At 33.8% G+C, this 26,905-nt stretch overlaps 1 protein-coding gene across 1 annotated transcript in view; it reads right to left on the bottom strand.

Annotated features, from left to right (window-relative positions):
* ETNK1 (ethanolamine kinase 1) overlaps positions 1-26,905 on the bottom strand; it is a 67,388-nt gene that overhangs the window by 8,486 nt on the left and 31,997 nt on the right. Inside the window, exons 3-6 of the mRNA XM_026502277.4 lie at positions 20,689-20,829; positions 18,061-18,203; positions 8,944-9,027; positions 7,037-7,197 (exon numbers count right to left, since the gene is read on the bottom strand). Of these exons, the coding sequence (XP_026358062.1) occupies positions 7,037-7,197; positions 8,944-9,027; positions 18,061-18,203; positions 20,689-20,829 (529 nt within the window). The remainder of the gene's footprint in view (positions 1-7,036; positions 7,198-8,943; positions 9,028-18,060; positions 18,204-20,688; positions 20,830-26,905) is intronic.

The raw sequence follows: 26,905 nt of genomic DNA, 5'->3' as shown, positions 1-26,905 counted from the left end.
TAGGATGATCAGTAGCGGAAGAAAGGGACAAAGAAAGGGGGGGTAATCAGAAGGGGGAATGAAACATGAGAGACTATGGACTATGAGAAACAAACTGAGGACTTCAGAGGGGAGGGGGGTTGGGGAATGGGATAGACTGGTGATGGGTAGTAAGGAGGGCACGTATTGCATGGTGCACTGGGTGTTATACGCAACTAATGAATCATCGAGCCTTACATCGGAAACCGGGGATGTACTGTATGGTGACTAACATAATATAATAAAAAATCATTAAAAAGCAAAAAAAAAAAAAAAAAAAAAGGACAAATCATGTAGTAAAGAGTAAACAGCTAAAGTACATGCACATGAAGCCTAATGGTTAACTTAAGGAAAAAAAAAAAAAGCTGAGCTCTGGAGTCAAATTGCAAAAATTACTAGCTGTATGGCTTTGAGCAACTTAACCCATCTGTACCTTTGTTTCCCCATCTGTAAAATACAGATAATAAGAATTACATATTTGGTCTTCATTCACTGTTCCTGGCTCATAGTTCCCCAAATCCTTAGAATTTCATAAGCATTAAGAGCAATGAGAACATCTTTTTATGATATTTGATCTTGTATCCTAAGTTTCTGAAACAGTTCCAGAGCAGTAAAAGTGAAAAGTTATCTTATTCGTAACAAGCCCCTTTCAACCACACCTGAGTTTATATTAATGAGGTAAGACTTCTGGAAACCCCCTCTAGAGGAAGACTGGTTGCCAGGGGAACCAACCATGTGATTAGAGGGATGGATCTTCCAGCCCCACCATCTCACCACCTCCAGGGAGGGGAGAAGTGAGTGAGACTGAGTTCAGTTTTCAATGGCAGATGTTTTAATCAATCTTGCCTATGTAATGAAGTCTCCATATAACCCAAAAGGAAGGGGTTCAGGGAGCTTCCAGGCCCAGTGAACCAGAACACATCCATAAGATGAACGGTGGTTACACCCTAAGCTCTTGGAGAACAGAAGCTCCTGTGCTCAGAACCCTTCTGAACATCGCCCTATATACCTCTTCATCTGACTCTTCTTCTGTATCCTTTATGATAAACTGATAAACATAAATAAATGCTTCTCTGAGTTCCATGAACCACTCTAGCAAATTAACTGAACCCACGGAGGAAGTTTTGGAAACCTCCGATTTATAGCCAGTGGGTAAGAAGGACAAGAACAACTGTGATTTGAGATTGACATCTACAAAGGAGGATAGTTGGGTGCAGTCTTGTGAGACTGAACCCTTAATCTGTGGGATATGACATTTGTCTACAGAATTGCAGGACACACAGTCAAAGCTGAGAACTGGAGAACTACTTGGTGGTGTGGAAAAAACACATTGGAGCCTAGTCTCTACATCTGATATTTAACAGCCAATAAAATGCTAATTAATATCATTCTATAAAATAAGAACGATAAAAACAATAAAAATTTTCAAAAATGGTATTCCTTCTACCTGAGGAAGTCTCAGGTATTGAGAAGTGAATTATGAGATGAGATGCGCCTTCCTTCTTTTTAAAATATTAAGCAGTAGTTCTCAACCATGGGAGATTCCTGAGGCCTAAAACTATTTTTTATATTATTATTAATGTGTTACTTACCTTTTTGACTCTCTTAACATATGCACTGATGGTTTAAAAGCAATGGTGGGTGAAGCTACTGGTACCTTACAATATGTCAAGGCAGTGGCACCAAACATTCATACACGTACACATCATCACTACACACAGTAAGAGGCCAGTCTTACTAAAAATGTCCTTTATGAAGCCACTGAAACTATTAATTTGACTGTATTTCTACCCAAAGAAGGAAGACTCTTTCAAGGAAAAAACATTTATGACTGAGTTGTGAGCTGAACTTGCACATCTTTGATGGAATATCATTTATACTTGAAAGAATAACTGATATTCGAACTAGTTATTAGACTTGGGCATTTGGCAGATATTTCTCAGATTAAAAAAAGAGGACTTGTCATTTCAATGAAACAAATTAACAGTAGTTGTTGCCAATGAAACTCTTCAAGTATTCAACCTAAAATTAGAACTTTGGAAAATCTGTATTTGACTCTGTGAGTTTAACAGCTTCTCCATACAGTACTTAAAACTTTTTCTGATGATACTGATTGTGATATCAACGGATATGATGTTTTTATATCATATAAGGAGATGTATCAACATTTGTTAAGATCTCTACAACTCAAATCAGTATTTTCCAAATAACACTTACTGTTAAAATTAAAAAATCATGCACGGCAAAAAAAAAGCCATTCAAAGTGCAAGGTAAACCAATGGATTATAATATACTGGAGTACAGAAAGTTAACTGATGTTTTCAGACCGTACATTACAACTAACCTCTAAGAAATGATCATTTGCTAAGTTCTGGTGAAGTATCAAGGAGAATATCCACAATTATCTGAAAAGGCAAAATATTCATCTCTTCCAACAACATGTGTGTGAAACAGAACTTCATATACTTTAACCAAACCAATATACTGCAACAGATGAAATGCAAGAGTAGATATAAGAATCTAGCTTTTATTAAGCCAGACATTACAGAGATTTGCCAAAGTTTAAATAATGCCATTCTTTTAATTATTTTTTGTTTGGGAAAATAGTTATTTTTCATTGAAAATGCTGTTTATGTTAACAAGTTTTTTTTTCTTAAATATTTATTTATTCTGGGGGGGGGACGAGCAGGAAGGGTAAAGGGAGAGGGAGAGAGAATCTCAAGTAGACTCCACGCTGAGTGCAGAGCCCAATGCAGAGCTCAATCCCACAACCCTAAGATCACCACCTGAGCCGAAACCAACAGTCAAAGGCTTAACAGACTGTGCCACCCAGGCACCCCTACAAGTTTTTTATTTTAAAAATATTTACTTAATATTTTGAATGTATGATAAATCTTGATAATTAACATAAATAAACAAAAGCTCATAGAGGTCTTTAAAAAAATCTTGAAGAGTAAAGGGGAATCCTGAGACCAAAAAGTTTGAGATCCACTAGTCTAAATCACCTAGGCATATTTTAAATGATATAAAAATCATCTGTGGATGCTATTGTAATCTCTTCCTATTAGGCTGGTTCTGTAAGTAGAAAAGACTGAAAGTGGGAAATTCTACACCTAAAAATAACACCAGCTCTTCCCACCATCACAAGCAGCATTCATTCATATAAATAAATGATTCTACACTAGAGAAGGATTATACATAAAACTTCACAAAAATCTCATTTTGGAAGGTAACACCTTTTATAGGATGAAAAGTGAAAATTTTATATGTAACATTAGACTCTTAAATGGATGAAAAGGAAATTCCCCAAAATGGCAAAGAGAATATTTAAGTCCAAATAAAATCACACAAATATTTTATGTGATTTACCTATTTCTTTCAGATTTGGAAATTATAGATATGTAAGTCTATCAAAGGGCATTTTAATTTCTAGGCTACTCTGTTGCAAAGAAAAAAAATCAAGGCTTTATATGATGAACAAATAACTAAAATGTATCCTTTCTGAAAAACCTCTAAAAACTCTAAGATTTCACTTAGAAAAAATCCAAATAAGAGTTCACTTAGAAATAATCACTTGAAAACAACGTGTCTAAAAACTCTTAACAGCTGGGGCGCCTGGGTGGCATAGTCGTTAAAGCATCTGCCTTCGGCTCAGGGTGTGATCCCAGCGTTCTGGGATCGAGCCCCACATCAGGCTCCTCCTCTGGAAGCCTGCTTCTTCCTCTCCCATTCTCCTGCTTGTGTTCCCTCTCTCACTGGCTGTCTCTATCTCTGTGAAATAAATGAATAAAATCTTTAAAAAAAAAAAAAAAAAAAACTCTTAACAGCTTTAAAAACCTGTATGTATATTTTATTTGATTTTATAGTGCAAATACCTACTTTTGTTTACCATCTTAATATTAGTTACAGTAAACAGTCACTAACACGTTAAGTCTTTTAATATTTACAAGTCTGCTCACGCCCTCAGCCATAAACATTTAACCAGCCATTTTCCAGGACACCTGGATGGATCAGGCAGTTGGGCATCCCACTTGGGTCAGGTCATGATCTCAGAGTCATGGGGTGGAGCCCCAAGTTGCTCCCTGCTCAGTGGGGAGTCTGCTTCTCCGTCTCCCAATGACCCTCCCCCCGCTCTTGCCCTCACTCGCGCTCTCTCTCAAATGAATAAAAAAAAATCTAAAAAAAAAGTCATGGAATTAGATCACCCAATGAAAGTATATAAAGTGAAAGGAGAGGGGAAAGCCCAAATTCAGGACACTAGGGAACACCAGTATTGTAAGAGGATTGGGAGAAGAGGAAGAAAAGGAAGAGTCAGGGAAGACAACTGAGTAGGAAAATACACATGAGAACCAAGGAAGAATGGTTATCACAAAAGGTAATGAAAGAAAATTCTAAAAATCAATGGTAAATACTGTCAAATGATATGGGCAGAGCAAGTAAGATAAAGACAAAGTTAAAAAAAAAAAAAAGACAAGGTTTAAACTGGACTTAGTAATTATGTCATTATTGGTAACCCTGACATGAACTTTTTTTTTTAAATAGGGGAGAAGACAAGACTGCAGTGCTCTGAGGAGTGCATGAAAGTGATAAAAAAAGATTGAGGGTTTGCTTTTATTTCCCCCTACTTCTCAATTATTTACTCATTCAAATACTTGAGACTGTGACAGACATTTACCAAACGATTGTGGGATGAAATTAAGAGTTGGTAAGAGAATCACGTAAACTGGCTAACTAAAACAAACAAACAAACAAACAAACCTGCAAAAACAATCCTGAAGAACAAAGGCAGATACATCAAATCTCAGGAGGATTAATAATCTCAGTAAGAGGGGCTGGTGATGCCAAATGTGAGCATTCATCTAAATTCTGCTATATTCTTTCTATTCTGAAGATAGCAAAAGAGGCCCTGATGCAAGAGTAACCTACCTCAAAAGAGAGAGAATTCCACCACAATTTAAATAAGAAGAGGAATTCAAACCAAACTTGGCTTTATAACTAGTTCTCAATGGTTTCTTAATGAGGAAAAACTGGAAACTGATATGACAATCTCAGAGCATAAACTTACTGGGTAATGATTATATGAAAACTATAGGTTATATAAACTGAAGACATGCTAAATGAGCAGAATTATTAAAAAGGTACTGAAGTTTTATACCTCACAACCATCCTCTAATTCTTTTTCTGTAAGACCTTCTACAGAACATGTGACATTCCATGAATATGTCTGCTGTACATTTCAAATATTCTTTTTTTAAAAGTCAGGTTAAATAATGTGTTTTTATTCAGGCTAAGTACGTTTCCCTCTAATTCTAATTTGCTAAGAATTTTAAATAGGGATGGGTGTTGAATGTTACCCAAAAAGAAGTATTTTGTACATATCATTTGCCCTTCCAAGTTGTAAGTACTTTGAAGGAATGCACTGTTTTATTCTTCTTTTAAGCCTCCAATCTACATGACCCAAAGTAATAATTACTAGATATCTGATTAATGGATATTTATAAACAACTTGATAATCAAACCAGAAGTAATTATTGTTCAATACCATGTATATATAATACAACCACAGTATCCAAAGGTGTTAAATTTTTATCATCAAAAGTTTACAAGGGAATCCAAGTTAGCTCTCTAATAGTAAACAGTGGTTCTATTTGACTAAGAATTTGTAAGTATGTGGGCTTTCTATGGAAATTAATAAACTCAATGCATTAGGAATAATTTATGTTAATGAGTGCATAAAAATATAAATTATAGCAATAATCATATTCCTCATATTAATATAGAAATTTGCTAAAAAGAAGTATTAAGGTGATTGTAAAGTTCATTAAGTGGCCTTGTGAGAAAGGAAGCCCTACATTCCCTACTTTAAGGTCATGCTTAAACAGAATATATAGAAACAGCAGGCATTCTAGGACCAGCTGGAGAGCATGACATTAATTTAGTGAACAATTCTACTGAAAAGATACCAGAACAGAAGATGAGTCAAGTTTCAGCACACCCTCTTACTTGAGATGTATTCTGAATGGTTCTGGGGAAATGCTGCTCTTAAGACACCCATAGCCATCAACAGGGTCTATTCGTAAAGACATCACAGCAAATATTCCCCATGGAAACTGTACCAAATTGTATTAAAACTAAAAATAAGTAGCTAAAATAACTTCAACCTAGTATTCAATTTAATTGTGTAACACCTTAGTTGAAAGCTCATTCTAATTCATCACATCATTGTCAAATGGTAATTTAAATGAACTATTTTTTAAAAAATAAATGCGTTTAGGGCGCCTGGGTGGCACAGCGGTTAAGCGTCTGCCTTCGGCTCAGGGCGTGATCCCGGCGTTATGGGATCGAGCCCCACAGCAGGCTCCTCCGCTATGAGCCTGCTTCTTCTTCTCCCACTCCCCCTGCTTGTGTTCCCTTTCTCGCTGTCTGTCTGTCTCTATCTCTGTCGAATAAATAAATAAAATGTTTAAAAAAAAATGAGTACAGAGAAGTGGGTCTGGAAATAACTGCTTATCAAAGAAGATCAAGACAAAATACTGGTTAAGTTATGAAAACATAATTCTACTGGTTCTCCCAATCTACTTTTAACATCTTAAGATGTGATGATTAAATGTACTGTGGAAAACCTCATTTCCCATATATTTGTTTTTGATTATATGGGTTTTTTTGTAACATAAATAAAGAGAACAGATATAACATGAAGAACTGCTTCACAATTAACCCTAACTCTAACCAGAATCTATTCATTAAATAATTACTGGGCACTTACCATGTGAGTAGGCAAGTTATTCTAGAGGTTAGGGATATATAAATGAATGAAACAAAATCTCTGTCCTCAAAAGCATTACAACAGAGGAACTGTAAACAATAGTGTTTTGTCCTTATTTTGAACCAAACATGCACGAAACTCAAAATGGGAAACTGTTTTTATAAGATGATGAAAATTTAAAAGCTTTTTAAAATTATATTAAGAATCCTAACAAAAAAAAAAGAATCTTCCATTGTTTATATTTAAACTTACCAATGCAAATTGATTGACCTGAATGAAGAGTATTTCCACCTCCTTTTCAGTAACTTCAGTCCCATAGCCCTTATATTCTTTGTAGGCTTCAAGGTAAGAACGCAGCCACTGGCCCTGCAGTTGCCTGTCTGGATAGAGACTATAGTCTACATCACTCACACCTGAAATGCAAAAAAAGTACACTATAGATTTTAAAAACACATTATCTTCTATATACTTAATAATCTCTAAAGAAATCCTAAAATAACTAGATGTTTACAGCATTTATTAAAATAATAAACCAAAAAATCATAATGTATTCCAACTTGAATTCTAAAGCACAATACGTTTCATCATCATAATCAATTCTCATTGCTTCAATTTCTCTTCCAAGTGTGAAGCTTCAACCACCCACAGAAGCCCCAAATCTTCCCTTTAATAAGCACTTCAGGACATTCTTATGCACACTAAGATTTAGAGCATTTTCTAGAACCGCAGGTCTAAAAACATTTTTGACCATTATTCAAGGGATAAGAAATATATTTTCTATTGAAACTTGACACACTCACCTAGTATTAAGTTCCACAAAACAATATGTACCCTAACTATACCTTCCAACTCTGATATTTTCTACTTTTCTTTTCCATTCCTTGCTTTAAAATAATTACCCTACAAATTTGGTTTTAAGATGTGCACTTGAAAAACGCTAACCTAAAAAATAAAGTTCATACTATTTTGCCTAGCACTCAATGTTCTTCCTACGATGATCCAACCTTTACTTCTCTGGTCTTATAACCCAAACCCCTAAATTCTCCTTCATGAGTTTTATATCCTATAAGCAGGTACACTCACCTTGACATTTTCTTCCTCTTTTCTGCAGTGTTTTCCTTTCTGTTCTATCTGCACATCTCAAATTCTACCTAACTTGCAAGTTTTAGGTCAACTTTTTTCTTCAGAAAATCATTACGAGGATGACTGGAGCTTCCGCTTTCATATCCACAGCAATGACTACCCGTTATACTAAGAATGATATGGTGATATCTCATTATATGCCCAGCTGTTTTCCCTCCCTAGAGATACGTGAAAATATGTAAAGCACATGTGTGGGTATATAGCATGTATATGAAAAGTCTGGTGTAGGGAAGTAACTGAAAACATGTAAATTAAAACCCCCTCCAACTTTTTCCCAGTCTGATAACCTAAAGTATAGGAAAATACAGAAATGCATGAATGTATACAAGTATAAATTCAGCAATGAAAAGTTCCTACTAAGTATAAACCATCCAGGGGAATTTCCTAATCTTTAGTTTTAGAACATTTCGTGTTTCTAAATAGTCACAAAATGTATTTTAAACTAATTCCTTTTAACATAAACCTAAAACTTTTATACTTGACAGTGATAAAAGATTAATTTTCAGGGGTAAAATGGAAAGTTTTTCAATTATTCATAGCCAAAGACAAAAAAAAAAAACAACTATTGAGCTTCCTATTCCTAAAGCTCAAGTATACAATGGGAATAACAAAAGCTCTTAAATGATTTAAAAAAATTTTTAAATCTTAGGTCTCTGTATTTTACTGTGATCTTGGTAAGTTACTTTCTCCATTTGTAAACTGGGAATAACCTAACTAACAGGATTGTTGTGGAAGAAAAAATGAGATGAGATTTATGAAGCACCTTGTACTAAGGTCAGGTCTTACTCTAAGCCACAAGTATTATTTCTTTTCTTATTTTCCTTAAGGAATTAAAGAAAGGGTCATCTCTTCTTCCTCCAGTAATAAAGAAAAACAAAGAATGAGGTCAGAAAAGGGTTATAAAATGTTGTTCCTACTCCCAGGTGAACTTCTCTAAAGAAAAACTACAAACCAAAAAACAATTCTAAAAGTATCATTCCAATATGTTGCTACATTAGTTAAGCCCTCGATTTTACCTGCAAATTCATTGAAATGATTTCCGATATCATATGCCAGGTAGTTGTATCCAGAATATTCATAATCAATGAACTGTACATCACCTATGTGAGACACAAAAACAAAGACATAAGAAATCATATATAAGATCAGAAAATCCCTATGCTATTTGTAATTAAATAGCTTCCAAAATTTTGTCTCATTTTATGTGCTTGGTTACATGCACTTCTGAGACAATACAGGGTAAGGCTGTGAATTTTATGGCAATGAGCTTTACAAAATTCAAATTACATATTGTCAACAGCTTTTTTGTGAACATTAATGTCCACTATATTAAAGAAAAGTCAAACAATCATTCTCCAAATTCAAACAAAAGCAAAATATCTATTTCACCACAAGGGGGCATCAGTTACTTAAAAATTCAAGTTTAATTAGAAATGAATAGTTAATCTTTGGAACTTGTTAATAACCTGTACAATTTTAACAAAGTATGATACTCCAAAAGTAAACTGACAAGCTACTTGACATATACAAATCAAATATAAACTTTAAGAGACTTGAATTCTGTGAACCCTGCAGTTATGCTATCATACTTGATCAACTTAAAATATGCCTAATTTAAGAAATTAGTTGCTATAAACTCATATTTTCCTGCATTGCCAAGTACATAAGATTTCCAGTAGCATACCTGAGCAGCATTAAGGTGGTTGTTTAATCTTTTAAAAAGAACAAAGGTAGAGTTGTTTACTGTAAACTTTTTTTTTAATTTGAGAAATTTTTACATAAGCTAGATTCCTATTCTAAGTTAATGCTAAATATATATGCATATTTCATTACATTTCTCCAAAGACAATCCTGTTCCACCTGCCCAAGGGACATACTCCTGGCTCAGGAACATTCATTTTTGAGTACTAAGTATTATAGAGGGTTTGTCTCAACAAAGATATAGGTCTTTTTAAAAGAGAGATAAGAGAAAAAGTTTGAAAAACAGAGAGAGAAAGTTAGAGACGTTAAAAAAATAAAAATAAAAATGGGTCACTGTCAACACCAGGCATCACAAAGTCAAAGGCCTACGGGGCCATACAGTTAAAATGGATACACGAACAGAGATGGCTATAAAGAACAGTTTCTAAGCAGCTTATATTGAGAAAATGCATAGCAAATGCCTAGTTACACTGTATTTTTAAACATCAAACTGAAGTAACAAAACAAACTCCTGGTCTACACACACTGGCATTTCCTAAATAAAAGAGTTTTTGTACTATAATATCTTGATACAGATATATATGTTTAATTTAGGGGTATATGTTGATCATATCCAAACTCAGAAAAAGAAAATTGTATGACACAAAAATATCATGGCAAATGGAATATTTCACATAAAAGCAAAAAAAAAAATTTAATGTAACTACATTTAATATATAAATTCTAACTTTGTATAAATAGTCAAGTCTAGAGTAAATTAAGTGAGCATCTCCAGAGTACCAAAACCCAGTTATCAAAATCTACATGCATACTGACAAATATAAGGTTTAAAATGTTGGTGACTACAATAAATTACTGCAATTGAACCACCACAAATACTAGTGTTGAACTCAAAAAACTATCCCACAGAAAGTCTTAAAGTTAACCAAATCACTTTACTAAATTGCAGAATGGGAAGTGAGGACATGTTTTAGAGTTTGTTCTAGGTACCACTGGGAATTAAGAGGGTGAAGACCACCATCATGATAAAATACTCTGCAGCCATGAAAAAAAAATCTTCATTTTCAAAAATTATTTGATAACCAGGAGAATTACAAATGTTATATGAAAAAAAGATACAAAATAGTAAACACAGTGATCCAAATTATTAAAAGATTATGCCTGAAGAGAGAAAAAAGAACATATAATGCATGGGGAAAGGGATGAATGGAAATTAACCAAAACGGTATGTTTCGATTGGTTTCGTTACAGGTGATAGACAAGTGACCTTTTTTCCTTGAATTTTAAATTCTTTACAATAAGCAATACTTTTAGGAGAAAAAAAACGACAGTTTGAAAAGATTAAGATGAATTCTCTAAACAAAACTGTCAATAGATAAGAGACTTACTAGTAAACACAGTGATTTGGGATATACCTATCCAGCCGGCCTTATGAAATCAGGATTCAATAAGATTCAACAGGTTGCACAACTGAGCCAACCACACAGTTTTAATACACAGTTTTTTAAATTGCAGCTGTTGACTGCTTTAACTCTTTAAACACCAATTCTTGTAGAGCTCATATTAACTGTTACATGCCAATAAAAATACACAGCCCAGTCCTGAAGCTTACTTTTGCCACATAAACAAAAGCTTCAATTTCAATTTTCAAATTATATTTAGAATTTGGCAAATACAGTTAAAATGGCAGGTAAAAATGCCTGCTTGTAAATACAATTTAAATAAAGCATAGATCATTTTAACAAAAGTTAAAATCTGTTTCAGTATGAAAATTTTAGCAATGACTTTTTGTAGTAGCATTAATTCATTAAAACTAGCCTTTATTTTTAAATGCAATGTTGAGTTTATAAATAATGAAATTTAAAAAATAAGAAAATGAAGCTAACAAGATACAGATGAGGCTGTTACCAGGCTCCGTGCATGTGAACAAGTGATGCGATAAACCTCCAGTCAGTGCGTTTAAGAAGCACGGGGTGCGCCGCCACATGGCAGCAACAATGGCATACCTAATCTGTAGCAGATGAAGAAAATTTGGCAAACTCACATTTTACAAGACACAAAGCTTAAAAGGAAAAATTTTTTTTTAAAAAAATCTGCATTAACTATTCTTTTTTCAAACTACTGCAAACAAAGTGGAACTCAACCTTAAATTTAATCTTCTGCAACAAAATAAAATTAAAGAGGCCTATTTCACTTATTTTGGGTGCCAGAAAAATCAAATTACTGGAAAATGCTTTCCTACTAACAGAAAATACACTCAACTTTTTTCTTGTACAAATGTAACTTCTGATTTCCAAAATTTCCGATTGTTTAGAGGAACATCCACATCACTATTAATAATTAATAGCTCATATGGCACAACTATCTTGTTAAGACATGAATTTTTAATTGAGGTTTCAAGGGTGGGAAAAAAATGAGACTACTCCCTAAAATTTTTTACAAAATTTTGTATGTATGTTCATTTTCTGAGGGCATTCTCAATTTTCCAGATTCTCAAGGGATCCCTGACCTCTAAAAAAGTAAAGAAGCACTGCTTTAAGGGCTAAGACTATATTATTATTTATCTTCATATAATTAGCACACTGACGCACATAACGGGTAAATCGTAAGATTAATGAATAAAATCATAACCCAGATTTTTCAAGAGCTACATTTTTCTTTTCATTACTTTATTTCCTGTGTATCTTCACAGAAATGAAAGCCACACATTACTGAGTAACTGTCCAAATCTCAGTGTAGCTGAAAATAGTCGGCCAATTTTTAAAGTACTTTAAAACCCCCAAAATTAGTTTATTACTATAAATTTTACATGCTATATTTGTTTGGATTCCCTTATTTTGTTGTTAAGGAAAAAGGGATAAAAATAAAAAGCAAAATAACAAATATGAGAATTTGAAAACCTTTTCGACTCACTCTACTTGCTCTGCAATGTTAGGTAAGGCAGAAAGAGAACAAAAGAAAAATAACCACAATTACACTACTGTTAGCAAATGCTTTTTCTCTAATACAGAAAAAGGAATATTCTGCTGAGATACTTTCCCTTCATTCCTACTCTGGCGTCCAGTAGTACCTGTGTATCCCTTCACCCGAGCACCCATCACTCTGAATGTGAGTATCTGTTTCATGATCTGACTCCTCCACTACATGGAATATGGCTTCCTGGAAGGACAATAGGTCCCTTTCATCTTTCATCATGCAATACACAGAGTAAGCTCTAGCACACAGTAAGTATTAAAATGCTTATAAATGGAGGTTTTTGCATAGAATGCTGAGACACAATGATAACACACACATTTAAATGGGTGGTGGGGAAGAAGGAATAAGCATGAAACACTAAGAACAAAGTATGGCATTTTTGACATTCTTATCCACATATATGCTTGAACATACAGTGGGAATGAACGTACGAGTAAAGAAAGAACAGTAAACTAGTAACTATTTTAGGCAGCTCTTCCTTAATAGTTCAGGTTTTTACAGCCCATTTAAGGCTTTTAATAACCCGATTTAAGGATATTTTATTTGATGCTAAATAGTAATCCAGAATACAAGTTAAAACAAGGTTAAGACTATCCTTCATAAAAACTCTACCTTGGAAAATACAGGTTACCAAATACAAAAATAAAGTTGCATTTACTTAAATTTTAAAACAAAACCAACAACAAAAAAACCTGTCATTAAAATATCAATGCAACAACCAAACCACAATATCTTTCATGAATAATAACTAGAGTGGGTAAGATATAGAGCCAATCACATAACTGAGAATGGTGCCTCACACATTTTCTATTTACAATGTGTAAACTCTAAAGAAAAATCTGGTTTACATTATAATTCCCAGAAAAAGCTTCCTTTTTCTTCCACTCATGTGTATTTCTTTAAATAGCTGTAAATCAGCATCTTGTAGTTCACTGACAGGGAAAATAATCAATGACTGACATTACTGAAATTTAAAGTTCTATATTAGATCTTTATATGAGCTTTTAATGAAGAAATGGGGAGAGGGAGAGAAATGAGACAGCTACCAATAAACATTCAGACAGAGCACCAAGACATGAGAAAACATACTCAAAAGCTTTAGCAATTACTTCTAACATGGCAGCAGTTAAAGGGTTAGTTGAAATTATAATATTAGAATTGAAGTCAGTCTATAAGCAACATTACAATCTGTTCTACTTAAATTTTTTTAAATTAATGGTTAATTTAAAAGATGACTGACAGTTCTGGAAGCAAGAACACTGCTTCTGGTTCTCTTATTATGTATAAATTCTATCATCATATCATTAAGTATTCTTTCCTTACCTTTGTAAGATGTCATTTCACTGAAGGCAAAGAATGGGTCGCTGTTTACCAACCACCTAATTCCTGGCACTAACTTTTCAAAAATCTTGACAGCTACCATCACCTTCAGAAAGGAAGCTCACTCTTCTCCCATATTCCTGTGTCCTGTCAACTGACATGGTGAGAACAGGTAGAGGCAGTATTTCTTCCTGTGATGCCTACCATCTCCTGTAACATTCACAGGTGCAGAAGCCTATAAACTACAGGTGCTCACAGTCTTTGTGTATGTGTGTGTGTATAATATGTACTTATATATTCATACACACATACATATATACATTTTTAAACTTTACTCACTCAAGTTATAGTTAAGATACAATCTGTAAGCTGCACTTAAAGACAAACTGAATTGTCATCTCATACCTATGAGCCATAATTCCCCTAGTTATAAGACATAAAGAACCACTGGCTTATAGTAACTATTTTCACTTTTTCAGAATCAAGTACATTTTGTAAAATGCATCCTATAAACATAATAAAGGGGTTGGCAAACTATGTATGCTCAGGCCAAATCTAGCCCACTGTGTGGTTTTATAAATAGTGTGGAACACAGTCACACGAATTTATTAATGCATTATCTATGGCTGTTTTGTGTTACGACAGAGTTGAACAGCTGCAACAGAGACTATCACAAAACCTAAAATATGCACTATCTACACCTTAAAGAAAAAGTTTGCCAACCCTTTTTATAACAGCAGCAGCTGTGAGCTGCTAAGTACCTACTCCAATGCTATATACTTTATACACATAATCTAAAATTTTGTCAGCAACCATCTGAAGTAGATATTACCTCTAAGCTAGAAATAGAGCAAATTAAAAGTTCTAGATTATCAAAAAGTATAAGCACTGTACAGAAACCTGTTAAACATGCAGATTCCTAAGCCCATCCATAGAAATTCCTATTAAGTTAGTCTTAGATGGGACCCAGAAACCTGCATTTTTTCCAAGTACCCTGGGTGATTCTGGTACAGAAAGTTAAGGATCAAATATAAACACTTAATAAAGAGACAAAATGCAGGTGCCTGGCTGGCTCAATTAGTGGAGCATGCGACTCTAGATCTTGAAGTTGTAAGTTCAAGCCTCATGTCAGGTGTAAGAGATTACTTAATGATAAAATCTTTAAAAAAAAAAGAATAATTTGTCTAGTATCACATACTTCTATATGTGACTGAGCAGGGATGTGAACCTAAGTGTGCCTGTCCAACAGATACATTCTTTCCAACTTCTCTTAGTTGTAACTAAGCTCTACTAATACATCTGCTTTTAAGAGTTACTTAAAAATGTTTAATCTGGTGACAATACACAAAATCTCAGTTATTATGGCTAAAAATTACATGTGGAGACTACAAGTTGATCCAGTATAAATTCATGAAGTTTAACTAAAATCTGCACTTCTGAGAAATGAAGGGTCTGAAACATACTACAGAGAGATTTTAAGCTTGATGACATTAAAGCCAATCCATTGGCTGTCACTGTATTAAATTTACATATTTGTAACTCAAGTGGGTACAAAATAGTGAAGTCCTGAACTCAAATCACATGAATGACTGAACAAGTGATAACAAATTAAACACACCTATGAATATAATATGCGGCTTATCACTTAGTCTATGTAGAAATTATTTTAATCTCAAAAGACTTCACCCTTGGCTTTTAGATACTGTGCCAAGTTAACAAGTTAAGATAAAGAACTTTTGCAGTCCCTATATCTAATTTTAATTATCCTCCTTGAGATTGCAGCTGTATGTACTAATGCTATAGTCTTTTTGTTCATTAAATTTACTAAATTTATAGAGTTTACAATTTTTTAAGGACAAGGAATGGTATCTTCCCCTTATAACTAAAGGCAAATATGTCATACAGTTACTTCAAAACCATTAGCTCCTAATTTGAAACAGTTAGATAATAATACACAGAACAAGCTCTTGCCACACTCTCGTGAGTTTTAGATTGTACCTGAACATTCCAACCGTATTTTCTTAATGCTATGTATCAACTAATCACACAGCAATTGATTTTTTTTTTTAATGGATGCCATAAAGTCCAAACTTGCCTTCCTAAAAGACACTATAAAACCACTGGTAAGGAAAAATAACAGAACATATCCATAACTAACACACAAATATAACCACAAAGACAGAAGAAACAAATGGTACACAATAGACTTATTGAAGAAAGGAAAACTCTAAAAAAATATATCAAAATAGTTACATTTGTTGAACTGTGAAATTCATTCTTCTGTGTAGGGAAGAAAAATTAAGCACAAAAATATGATTTAGGTAACTCTTGGTAAAATATGCAAATGACAATCTTGAAATCTTAGAGTCAAACTGAAACAGAAAGATTTTGTTTGAAAATATGAGAACTTTTCATATCACTAATCAACAGTTTAGATAGGCAACTGATTAAAAGTAAAAATGCATTTTTTTAATACCTTAAGACAAAGTAATCTGATTTTTTTGGTCCCTTATATTTTAGTTTTATAAACAAGTTTACTCTGTGAAATGAATATGCAAAAGAAACTTAAAAAATAAAAATATGAGAAGTTAAAATATATTCCAAAGGAAATAACAGATTCTCTTTGATTAACTTGCAGTTAAAAATAAAGCTGAGTGTCCACTTCAAACGTAAGATGAAGTCTCTCTCACTTGAAATTCCATTATATAAAATGTGTTATTTGGTCCTGCACTGAACTTAAAAGCTAATACATCGCTTTAATGTATAACTAATACTTTTGTCTCACAAATGGCATTGAGATTTGGTTACTAGTATATACTGTAGCATATACGTAACAACTACATATAATAAATGGACAATAAATAATAAAAGACACTGTCAAGTACTCCATTGTTTAGGGTATACCTTTAGTTTTTTTTTTAAAAATGTTTCTACACAAAGACTTCACAGCATTCAAAATAAAGATGTCAGCTCAATGTATTTTTAAAAAATGGAATCTCTAATCCACACTAAAATATAAAATATAAAAGGTACTCAAACATGTTTTTAAGAATATATGCTTCAGTCTACCATCCTTGACAGTGCTCTTTGGTTGATTTTCTTCAAGTTAAAGTCAGTTACAAATATTAACAACCTTTGCATTAGAAGAGTCTCAACTTAAGATCTACTAAGAACGGTCATAATAATAATTTCATAGAATTATGACCATTTAATCAGAATTGTTTTGCTTTAGTATCTTCACAAAAGCACAATTTTGATTGAAAATAATCTTCCAACTATAATGACTATTCTCAAAACTGGTTTCCTTTAAAATGCAAGTTTCACAGTTTCAGATTTTTTTAATTAATACTAATCCTTCAACCAAAATTATATTTTCAAATTTCAATTTAGCATTGAAGGGGCATCTATGTTTTAGCAACCAAACCTCAAACCACTTTATCCAATAATATAATACAACCAGTGGCTCTTAAATATGGAAACAGAGAATTTGAATACAGCAAGATATGAACAATCACAGAAAACATTTCACCAAACGGTATCACTATCAATACCTCAAAAAAATGCTAAAACTATTTACCAAAGCTTCTTGATTACTACTTTAATAGATATAAATTTCAGCAAGTACAAATAACATTTCTTCCATATGTGGCTCTCTCCTTAGCATCAAAATATCTAACAAATCAGAATCCACAGGTAACAGAAAACCTGGAGGCAAATTTGTTTCTAATACTGTTGTCCTTCCCAATACTGAAAAAATTCTCTATTTATTAAGAGCAGTGTAATGTCAGTTGGTTTTTCAATAACCCCCATTACAAGCAGGTACATTTTCAAACCATGAATTACCAAACAGGTTTCACAGTTAAATTTAAAAACGAAGTCATTTTATCATTTTTCATTTAAAACTCTTAACAAGAAACACAAACTTTCTAAGAAACATCTTTTATACAAATATATAGAATATATATTCCTAATTTAGCACAGTTACCATGACTTTATAACCTAAAAGAAGATTTTTAAAGACTTCATGAATGTTTTTAATCCTTACATCTGAATTAAATTTACTGATACAAAGATCAAAGGACCATTAAGAACATCAAAGAAATCAACTTTACTTACTGCTAAGGTCAGATACCTACCTTGTTTCTCATTGTAGATTATATTCTTACACAATAGGTCATTATGGCAAAGCACAACAGGTGAGCCCAGGTTGGAAAGAATCTCCTTCATCCAAGTCATTTCTTCCTGAAGAATCTGAGAGCTTGGGATATCACTTAAGAACCTTTTAGTTTAAAAAAGGAGGGGGGGAGTATATATTGCTTATATTAATGACTTCTTTCAAGTTTAAAGACTAAAATCTATTTTTAGTAAATTCTTTCCATTCAATTGCATAGACTCCTGAATTAAGACAAGCCAATTATTACAAAAGTTGGAATAAAGGAAAATCTTTACTTAATGAACTTAATATGAATAAAATGAAACTAAGCAAGTTAAAATGCAGGGCAGAAAAGTAAAAAATCTATTATTACAAAATTGGAGGAGGAAAGTAATATGTATACTTAATAGCTAACATTTACTAAGCACTATTCTAAATGTTTTACATTTATCTCCAAGGCACAAGGAGTTTAATAAAAAGAGGTTTAAGTATATTATTTAAAGTTATGAAGACAGTTTATTAAAGAACTAAAACATCTATTTCAAGCTTTGAAGGGTGAATGCAATACAAATCAGCTAAATTTACTTATCAAAGTCAACAGACATGATTTACTATTGATAAACCTAATTTATCTATGACAATCATATCACAGAATATGCCATTATCTATTATAGAAACTGTCTCAGTAGTAAGACTGGGAGTATGGTAGTAAGAGTGGCAAAAGGGACTGGAGATCATGGCTTTTTAACTCTATACGCTTCTGTACTTATTACACTATACTTATATTCATTTGATAAAAATAAAATGAAACAAAATAGAGTGCTACCACTCATTCCTCAATAGCACCATCTGGCTTACAAAATTGCTGTTAGTTTATGCTTTCTCTTCCCTTCACACTTTAAGCCAAGTTTTCTTCATTCTTTCTGAACAGTCTCTCAAATTGCAGCTTTACTTTTCCACTTAAAGATTCTCTATCAATGAAATTAACTTTATTGAATTTGCCTATTCGGATGGTTGCTGCCTGTATTTTTCCCCTACTGTATTCTTCTCTACACATAGCTACCAAAAGTAATCCTTTTACACTCTTTTCAAGATGGTGTAATGGTTCAAGAATCTATTTAAAAGGTACAGATTGAACAGAAATAATAGAACTGAAAGGATTGAACATGATAATTACAATCATGTACAAACAAAAAGGAACAATATAAAACAGATTTTTAATATTTTAATTGTTTTTAATGTTTTAGTTGTATATTATCTATTAGGGCAGGGTGCTCTTTGCACACTGTTCTACATACTTTGTATATACTAACTCAATTAACCCTCATAAAAACTCTAAAAGGTAAATATACTACTCTTTGTTGTTTCCATTTTACTTTTGCCCAAGGTTACACAGTAGGACTGTTAACTGGCAGAATTAAGGCTTCATCCTAGGCAGTCTGGCTCCAGAGTCTTGTACTCTTAACCTACACAATATTATTACTGCCTCTGAACTCTGCATTACCTTAAAAAGTCGAGAAAATCACACATTCACTACTGCCATCTACTTCATTATTTTTAAATTTTTCAATAAAAGTTATTTCAAAAGAGGATTTTGTGTTTTTATGCTGTCACTTCTTGAGTATCTAGCACATTGGACACATTTACAGTGTTTGCCTATCCCAGTTAAAAGGGTATACTATCCGTATTAAATTCAAAGTTTGACAAACTACCTGCAAATAAAAACACATACACTGCTGAGTGAACCAAACTAGTCTGTGAAATAACTCAACAGAACAATGCAGCTATTTTTCCCTAATGAATTATAAAAAGTAAAAAGAAACAAGAAAAACTCTATAGGTCCTGCCTATCTCTACTGTTCTTAAAATGAAAAATGCCTGAATACAAAAGTTAGAAGTATGTTTTAGATATAAAGGAGAAAACAGAATTCCTAATTTTTGAACTAGTAGTAATCACACTATAAAAACATGTTCATATAATTCAGATTCTAAATGCTAATTTACAATTTTTTAACCCTCACTTGGAACCTGGGGAGTCAGTTTTACAAAAGGCTGAGTAAGACTCCTGTAATTGAATTTTCAACCTCATTATGTAGGACTTGAATAGTCTGAGTGAACTAAGACAATTCAAACTGTTTCACACTCTGATATTACTGCACTGTCCCAATGCAAATCTCTAGGCCTATTTAAAACAGCTTTGAACAAAAAGAATTCTTTTAAAAAGGGCTCCATGGCCAACTCATTCTGCGCAAAAAGTACCACTCATAGCAATCATTATATTATATTATTATGTTTACTTATGTTATATGTTTACTTCTAAATAAATGTTCTATATTTGTTTCTTGGCTGGTCACCTCCACCCATTCCCCACCCCCACCGCAGGCTTTTGTAAGGTATTTTTTTTGTTCCGTTTTGTTTTTGAGTTGGCTGGGGGAAAGAGTTACATTAATGTAGCGCCACCTGAGAGCCAAATGAATCAGTGCTAATTTAATCAAATGCAAAGACAGCAACCAAACCAGATTATATACACAAAAATCTTGTAAGCTATCTCTGAAACTTTATATAGATAGCAAAACAAGGTAAAACAATTTCAAATGTAAAAGTAAATTTACCTTTTATTAAGGTCTTCATCTGCAAATCCTGTGGGAATGAGAGAGAAATATTTTCCCATCTTTAGCCATAGATTAGATTTGGGAATCCAGCCATTGTGTGCATGGATAGCATGGATTTTAGCAAGCTGACGTGCTATGAGCCTGTTTTGAAACAAAATAGCATAAAAAAAGTTAAGCATCATAGGGTTCATGTCTACTCATGAGTAAACTAAAATAACCTAGTGTGCATTCATTTTATAACATGATTTCATCTTTAAGAGCCAATTCGTCAAGCCAACTCTCACAAGGAGAGGCAAACAAATGTTTCAACCATCAGTAGGAAGAAAGACCTACAATTAACTCTGAATAAATATTGTATCCAAAAGAGGTTGAGTATCTGGAAGTAGGTGGTCTATTCTGATTACATAAACAATGGTTAGGACCAATACACAATTATAAATGATTTCAAGGCCAATATTAGACATTAATCAGAGATACATTTTGAATTTTGAGCCTCGGCAGTCACTGAGGTTAAAGGACAGAAGGGGACTAAAGTAAAAAGGTAACTGGGCAGATAAATGGGTTACAGAGGTTAATTTCTATAACTGTGTTAAAGACAAATTTCCTGCACATTAAGATTTTATGATGTGAGAATCAATCTTCTTGATTCAACAATAATTTGAAACTGTGTATACTTGTATCATGCTATCTTTGTATCTGTAGAATCAAGAACAGCAAATGCTAATGTAAGAATAAGCACACAAAACAGATATAAGTTACCAAACAGCCTGTATAGACTAATAGGTGGGAAAATGACTTAATAGTAATCTAAAACTATAATTAAAACTGGCTAATTTTGAAGATGCTCATAATTTAATGTTCTTTAAAAAAAAAAAAAGATTTTATTTATTGAGAATGAGAAGGAGAGATGATGAGCAGGGGGGAAGGGCAGAGGGAGAAGCAGACTCCCCACTGAGCAGGAAGCCTGACACAGGGCTAGATCCCAGGACTCTGGGATCATGATCTGGGCTGAAGGCAGACACTTAACCTACTGAGCCACCCAGGTACCCTAATGTAACGCTCTTTAAGTATAGTTCTAAAACCTACAAAATAGCGCCACCTAGGATTGTCTGAGGCCCCACCTCAGATCTACTGAGTCACAATCTTTGGGGGTGGGCCCCAGCACTATGCATTTTAAACAAGATCTCCAGGTGTTATCAATCCACTGTAAAGTTTGAGAAATACTGATATAATGATCTGATTCTGCAGCTTGGCTCTATACTGAAATCAAACTGGAGGGGCGCTTGGGTGGCTCAGCCATTAATCGTCTGCCTTCAGCTCAGGTCATGATTGAACCCTGGGATTGAGCCCCACATTGGGCTTCCTGCTCGGCGGGAAGCCTGCTTCTTCCTCTCACAACTCCCCTTGCTTATGTTCCCTCTCTCGTTGTCTCTCTCTGTCAAATAAATAAATAAAATCTTTTAAAAAAAATGAAATCAAACTGGGAACTTAAAAAAACAGACACATAAGTATTACCCCTAGAAATTCTGATTTAATTGGTCTGGAGTACAGCCAAGGAATCAGGATATTTAAAAGCTTCCTGGGGTGCCTGGGTGGCTCACTTGGTTAAGCGTCCAACTCCTGATTTTGGCTCAGGTGATCATCTCAGGGTCATGAGATCAAGCCCACAGCAGCTCCATGATGGGAATGGAGCCTGCTTAAGATTCTCTGTCTCCTCCTTCCTCGGCCCCTCCCTCCACCCCCTCTAAAAAAAAATGTTTAAAAGTTTCTCAAATGATTTAATATGCAAAAATATTTGAAAATTGCTCAGTTAAGACATATGGAGACTCTACCATTGCAGTATTGTGATTAAGCACACATGTTTATATTACAGTGAATACTATCTACCTAGTTTCTAGTAACAGAAGAGTTCTGATTTTCCTTTGGAGAAACCTCCATCCCCTTTACTTTTACTTCATGTGGTTCATACAGTGCTGACCTCAATATTAACTCTCTATCCCATCCGCAGCACTAATCTTAGGAGTTAAGACAACACAGACTTGGCCCAGAGCATTCCATCCTTCTATATTTGTTCCACAATGATTAGTTCTGAGTATATTACCCAAACTAAGCCAAAAGGATTTGATCTCAAGACTTTCACTGATGCGAGTGACTTTGGTTGAAGCTATCAGTAAAAGAACGCCCTGCTCCCTACCCTCCTCCCACCATGGCTAAACTGATTAGATAAGCCTGCAACTGCTGAAAATTATAATTGCCATCTTTTTTTTTTTTTAAGGTTTTACTTTCAAGTAATCTCTAAATCCAACATGGGGCCTGAACCCACAACCCTGAGAGCAAGAGTCTCACATTCCACTGACCAAGCCAGCCAGGCATCCCTATAATTGCCACTCCTAAGGAAAAACTGTCAGAATATAAAGCTAACAGAATAAAACTGAAGAGTAATGCTCCCTTAATGACAGACTACATTAGAGTCCCTTGATCCACCCATGTTTAAACTCCATATTCTCAGTTGTATGTACCAATAAATTCCTCCTTCTTTAAGTCAGTTTGAATTTTCCAATTATCAGAGACCTAATACATTACCAAAATATTAAAATCTGCAATCTTTTTAGGAATATGTGCCTTCAGATTTCTCAAACTAGCAAACAGTGCTTTACATAAATTATTGTTTGACCTTCCACAGGACCATATATTCACATCTACAAGAATATACACACAAAAATCTAGTTTTAGCCAATCTCTTATGTATACATAGAAAGCTGGGCCCAAATGAATACATGGTACTTTAACATCAAGAACCTTGATGAGGGGGTGCCTGGGTGGCTCAGTTGTTAAGTGTCTGCCTTCGACTCAGGTTGTGATCCCAGTGTTCTGCTCAGCGGGAAGCCTGCTTCTCCCTCTCCCACTCCCCCCCGCTTGTGTTCCCTCTCTCACTGCCTCTCTCTGTCAAATAAATTTTAAAAATCTAAAAAAAAAAAAAGAATCTCGATGAGGGGCACCTGGGTGGCTCAGTCAGTTAAGCATCTGCCTTCGGCTCAGGTCATGATCTCAGGGTCCTGGGATTGACCCCAAAGCCGGCTCCCTGCTCAGCGGGAAGCCTTATTCTCCCTCTGCCTCTTCCTGCCTCTCTGCCTATTTGTGTTCTGTCAAATAAATAAATAAAATATTGAGAAAAAAAAAAAAAGAAAAGAAACTTGAAAAAGTAGTCAGAGGATAACAAAACCAGAACAAAGGAGTGTATATGTACGTGTGTGTGTGTATATATACATATACATACATATATATATATATATATGTATGTATATGTTTTACAGATAAAAGTGTGTATGTGTGACACATATATTTTAAGCTGGTAAGAACTGGTTTTAAAACTTTGAAAAGGAAAGCTGGGACAGGAAAGAAAGGTGAAATCCATGCTACATAAAACTGAAGGGGCAACCTATGTCAACCAAACATTACATTCTAGAAATGTACACTGAACAAATGAGACGTGATTCAGGAGAAGGGTCACATGGTAGAACAAGTATTTAACATCAACAAACTTTATTTGCTGTGATTTTTTTTAAATAAGTGAATAATAAGGTCATTTTTTACAGTTTAACCCCAGAGTTTGTACGAGACCCTGATCTGTAAAATACAAAATGTAATCTCAGAAGCTGTCCAATTATAAATTATTCAGCTTATAACTGTGACCGAACTGACAATTCTATGGTGAATAGATGAATAAAAAATGAAGAAAATAATGAATAAAAAATAAAATAAAAAGGAGCTCTTACAGTTTAATGGCATCTGTTAAACATGAAGAGCTACTAGAAAAGAAAGCACATATTAATTTTGAGTACCTTCAATTTTCTGGCAGAAAGGAGGGTAACTGGGGCCAAACCAGGATTTGAAGGATTACATGATGCAAAAGTCAAGCCCTTTCCACTATAGAATATCCCCACCCACTGCACTGCATTAGTTGCATTTTCATTCTAAAACTTTGCCTTGTTATTTTCAGTCTGAATTTAACAAGCAAATCATCTGATTTCTGAGTCTCAAGCTCCTTATAAGAAAAACAAAACTACTGGCCTATTATATAACCTTGATATTCTCCTTCAAATCTAACATGGTATGAATACCAGAAAAAATTACACAAAAACTTAATCAACTTAAAGATTTACGTTTAATAATGACAACATGAACTTCACATTCATATTCATATACAAAGATCCTATAGACTTACTTCCCATTTCACACCAATTTCCTACTAGTTACAATAAACAGTAAATGCACATAAACTATGAAGTTACAAAAGTAAAGTTTACCAACGATAGTGATTTTTATCAAAAATTTATCAAATATATGGGACACCTGGCTGGCTCAGTGGGTTGAGCATGTGACTCTTGATCTCAGGGCTGTGAGCTGGAGCCCCATGGTTGGTACAGAGATTACTTTTAAAAAATACAATCTTTAGGGGCTCCTGGGTGGCTCATTCAGTTAAGCATCTGACTTGATTTCAGCTCAGGTCATGATCTCAGGGTCCTGGGATCCAGCCCCCAAAACGGCTACACGTTCCATGGAAAGTCCGCTTCAGACTTCTTCCCTCTGCACTCCCTCTCTCTCTCTCCCATAAATAAATCTTTAAAAAACTTATCTAAAATAAATTTCTCCTTTAAACAAACTTCTGAAATTACAGATGAAATAATGAGAATTACTTTAACATGAAAATTTTTAAAAGTCTGCCTAAGCTAATATATACCTACTCAAATGTAAAACAAACTAAAACATTAATGATCATACTATTTCAAAAGTAATATTTACAAAAAAAAATCTCTGTAAAGAGACACCTGGGTGGCTCAGTCAGTTAAGTGTCTGCCTTGGGCTCAGATCATGATCTGAGTCCTGGGAGCAAGTCCCACACCAGGTTCCTTGCTCAGTGGGGAGCCTAGTTCTCCCTCTGCCTGCCACTCACCCTGCTTGTGTGTGCACGTGCGCTCTCTCTAATAAATAAAGTCTTTTTTAAAAATCCGCAACAAAACTTAAGAGCTAATGATTAATATCTTTTAAAGTAAATTGTGAATATATTTGCCCTATCTATAGGTACACTGAAAATTAGATTATATAAAGAACAAAATCAATATTAAATGATAGTATCATATCTATATGACAGGTAAAAGTGTATTCAGTGTTATTTAAAATCCTTTGTAGCATTTTCCCATAGAATTCAAAATGGAATAGCAGCAAATTCTAACAGCAATAGTTGAGACTGTTTTATCAACCCTACTGATAAATACTACCATTAAGTTAACCTGTAAGGGGCAAAGACTTTTCTTTTACCTCTTGTAACACTCAGTACTTGGAGGAGATACTTTAACAGATAAATACTTGATGAATGAGAGTCATTATCTTGGCAAAAGACCCAGAGTACATTTAGAAATTTACCGTAAGACCAAGGGATCTTCCCTCTATTAGATTTTAATATACCTGACAATAAATCCATCTTGAATTTTTTTAATCTCATATAGTAAGAATTTTAACAAAATTAATACCTTGCTATACAAAAACAAAGTGACTATCCATTTGAAATACTACCTGTTCTTTGACAAGAAAGACACATTTTGTATAAGCTTCCTCTTAAAGTCTAGAATTCAAGCCAACTTCTATGACTCTTAGAACTAGTGGTCTATCTTTTCTTAGCAAAATTAAGAAGGAAAGGAAGAAAATCTATGTATAATACAAATATTTTCATGGAAATAACAAGTATAGTTCAACCATAAGCACAGCAGCTACATACTTGAAAACTAGGCCTTGCTAAGAGTTTTACAAAATTAAGTCCTAATTATGAGTTCCATACTCATCTAAAATTTTTGATAAACTGGGCATCAACAAAACAGGCAATTTGTGAAGAATGGCTTTAAGAAAAATAGTTTTTACTAATAAATGAATTCAACAAAGTTGCAGAATACAAAAGTAACATGTAAAAATCAGTTGCAGTTCTACATTAACAATGAACAATCCCAAAAGGAGATTAAGAGAACAATTTCATTTATGATAGCATCAAAAAGAATAAAATATTTAGGAACAAACTGAACCAAGAAGGGTGAAAGACCTGTATACTCCAAACTACGAAACACAGCCAAAAAAAATTAAACACACAAATAAATGGAAAGACATCCCATGTTCATGGACTGGGAAACTTAATATTGTTAAGATGTCAATATTACCCGAAGTGATT

Source organism: Ursus arctos, unplaced genomic scaffold, assembly GCF_023065955.2.
Source record: "Ursus arctos isolate Adak ecotype North America unplaced genomic scaffold, UrsArc2.0 scaffold_26, whole genome shotgun sequence".
Lineage (NCBI taxonomy): Eukaryota > Metazoa > Chordata > Mammalia > Carnivora > Ursidae > Ursus > Ursus arctos.
The sequence above is the reverse complement of the archived record's forward strand: the minus strand, read 5'-3'. Positions and strand labels throughout refer to the sequence as shown.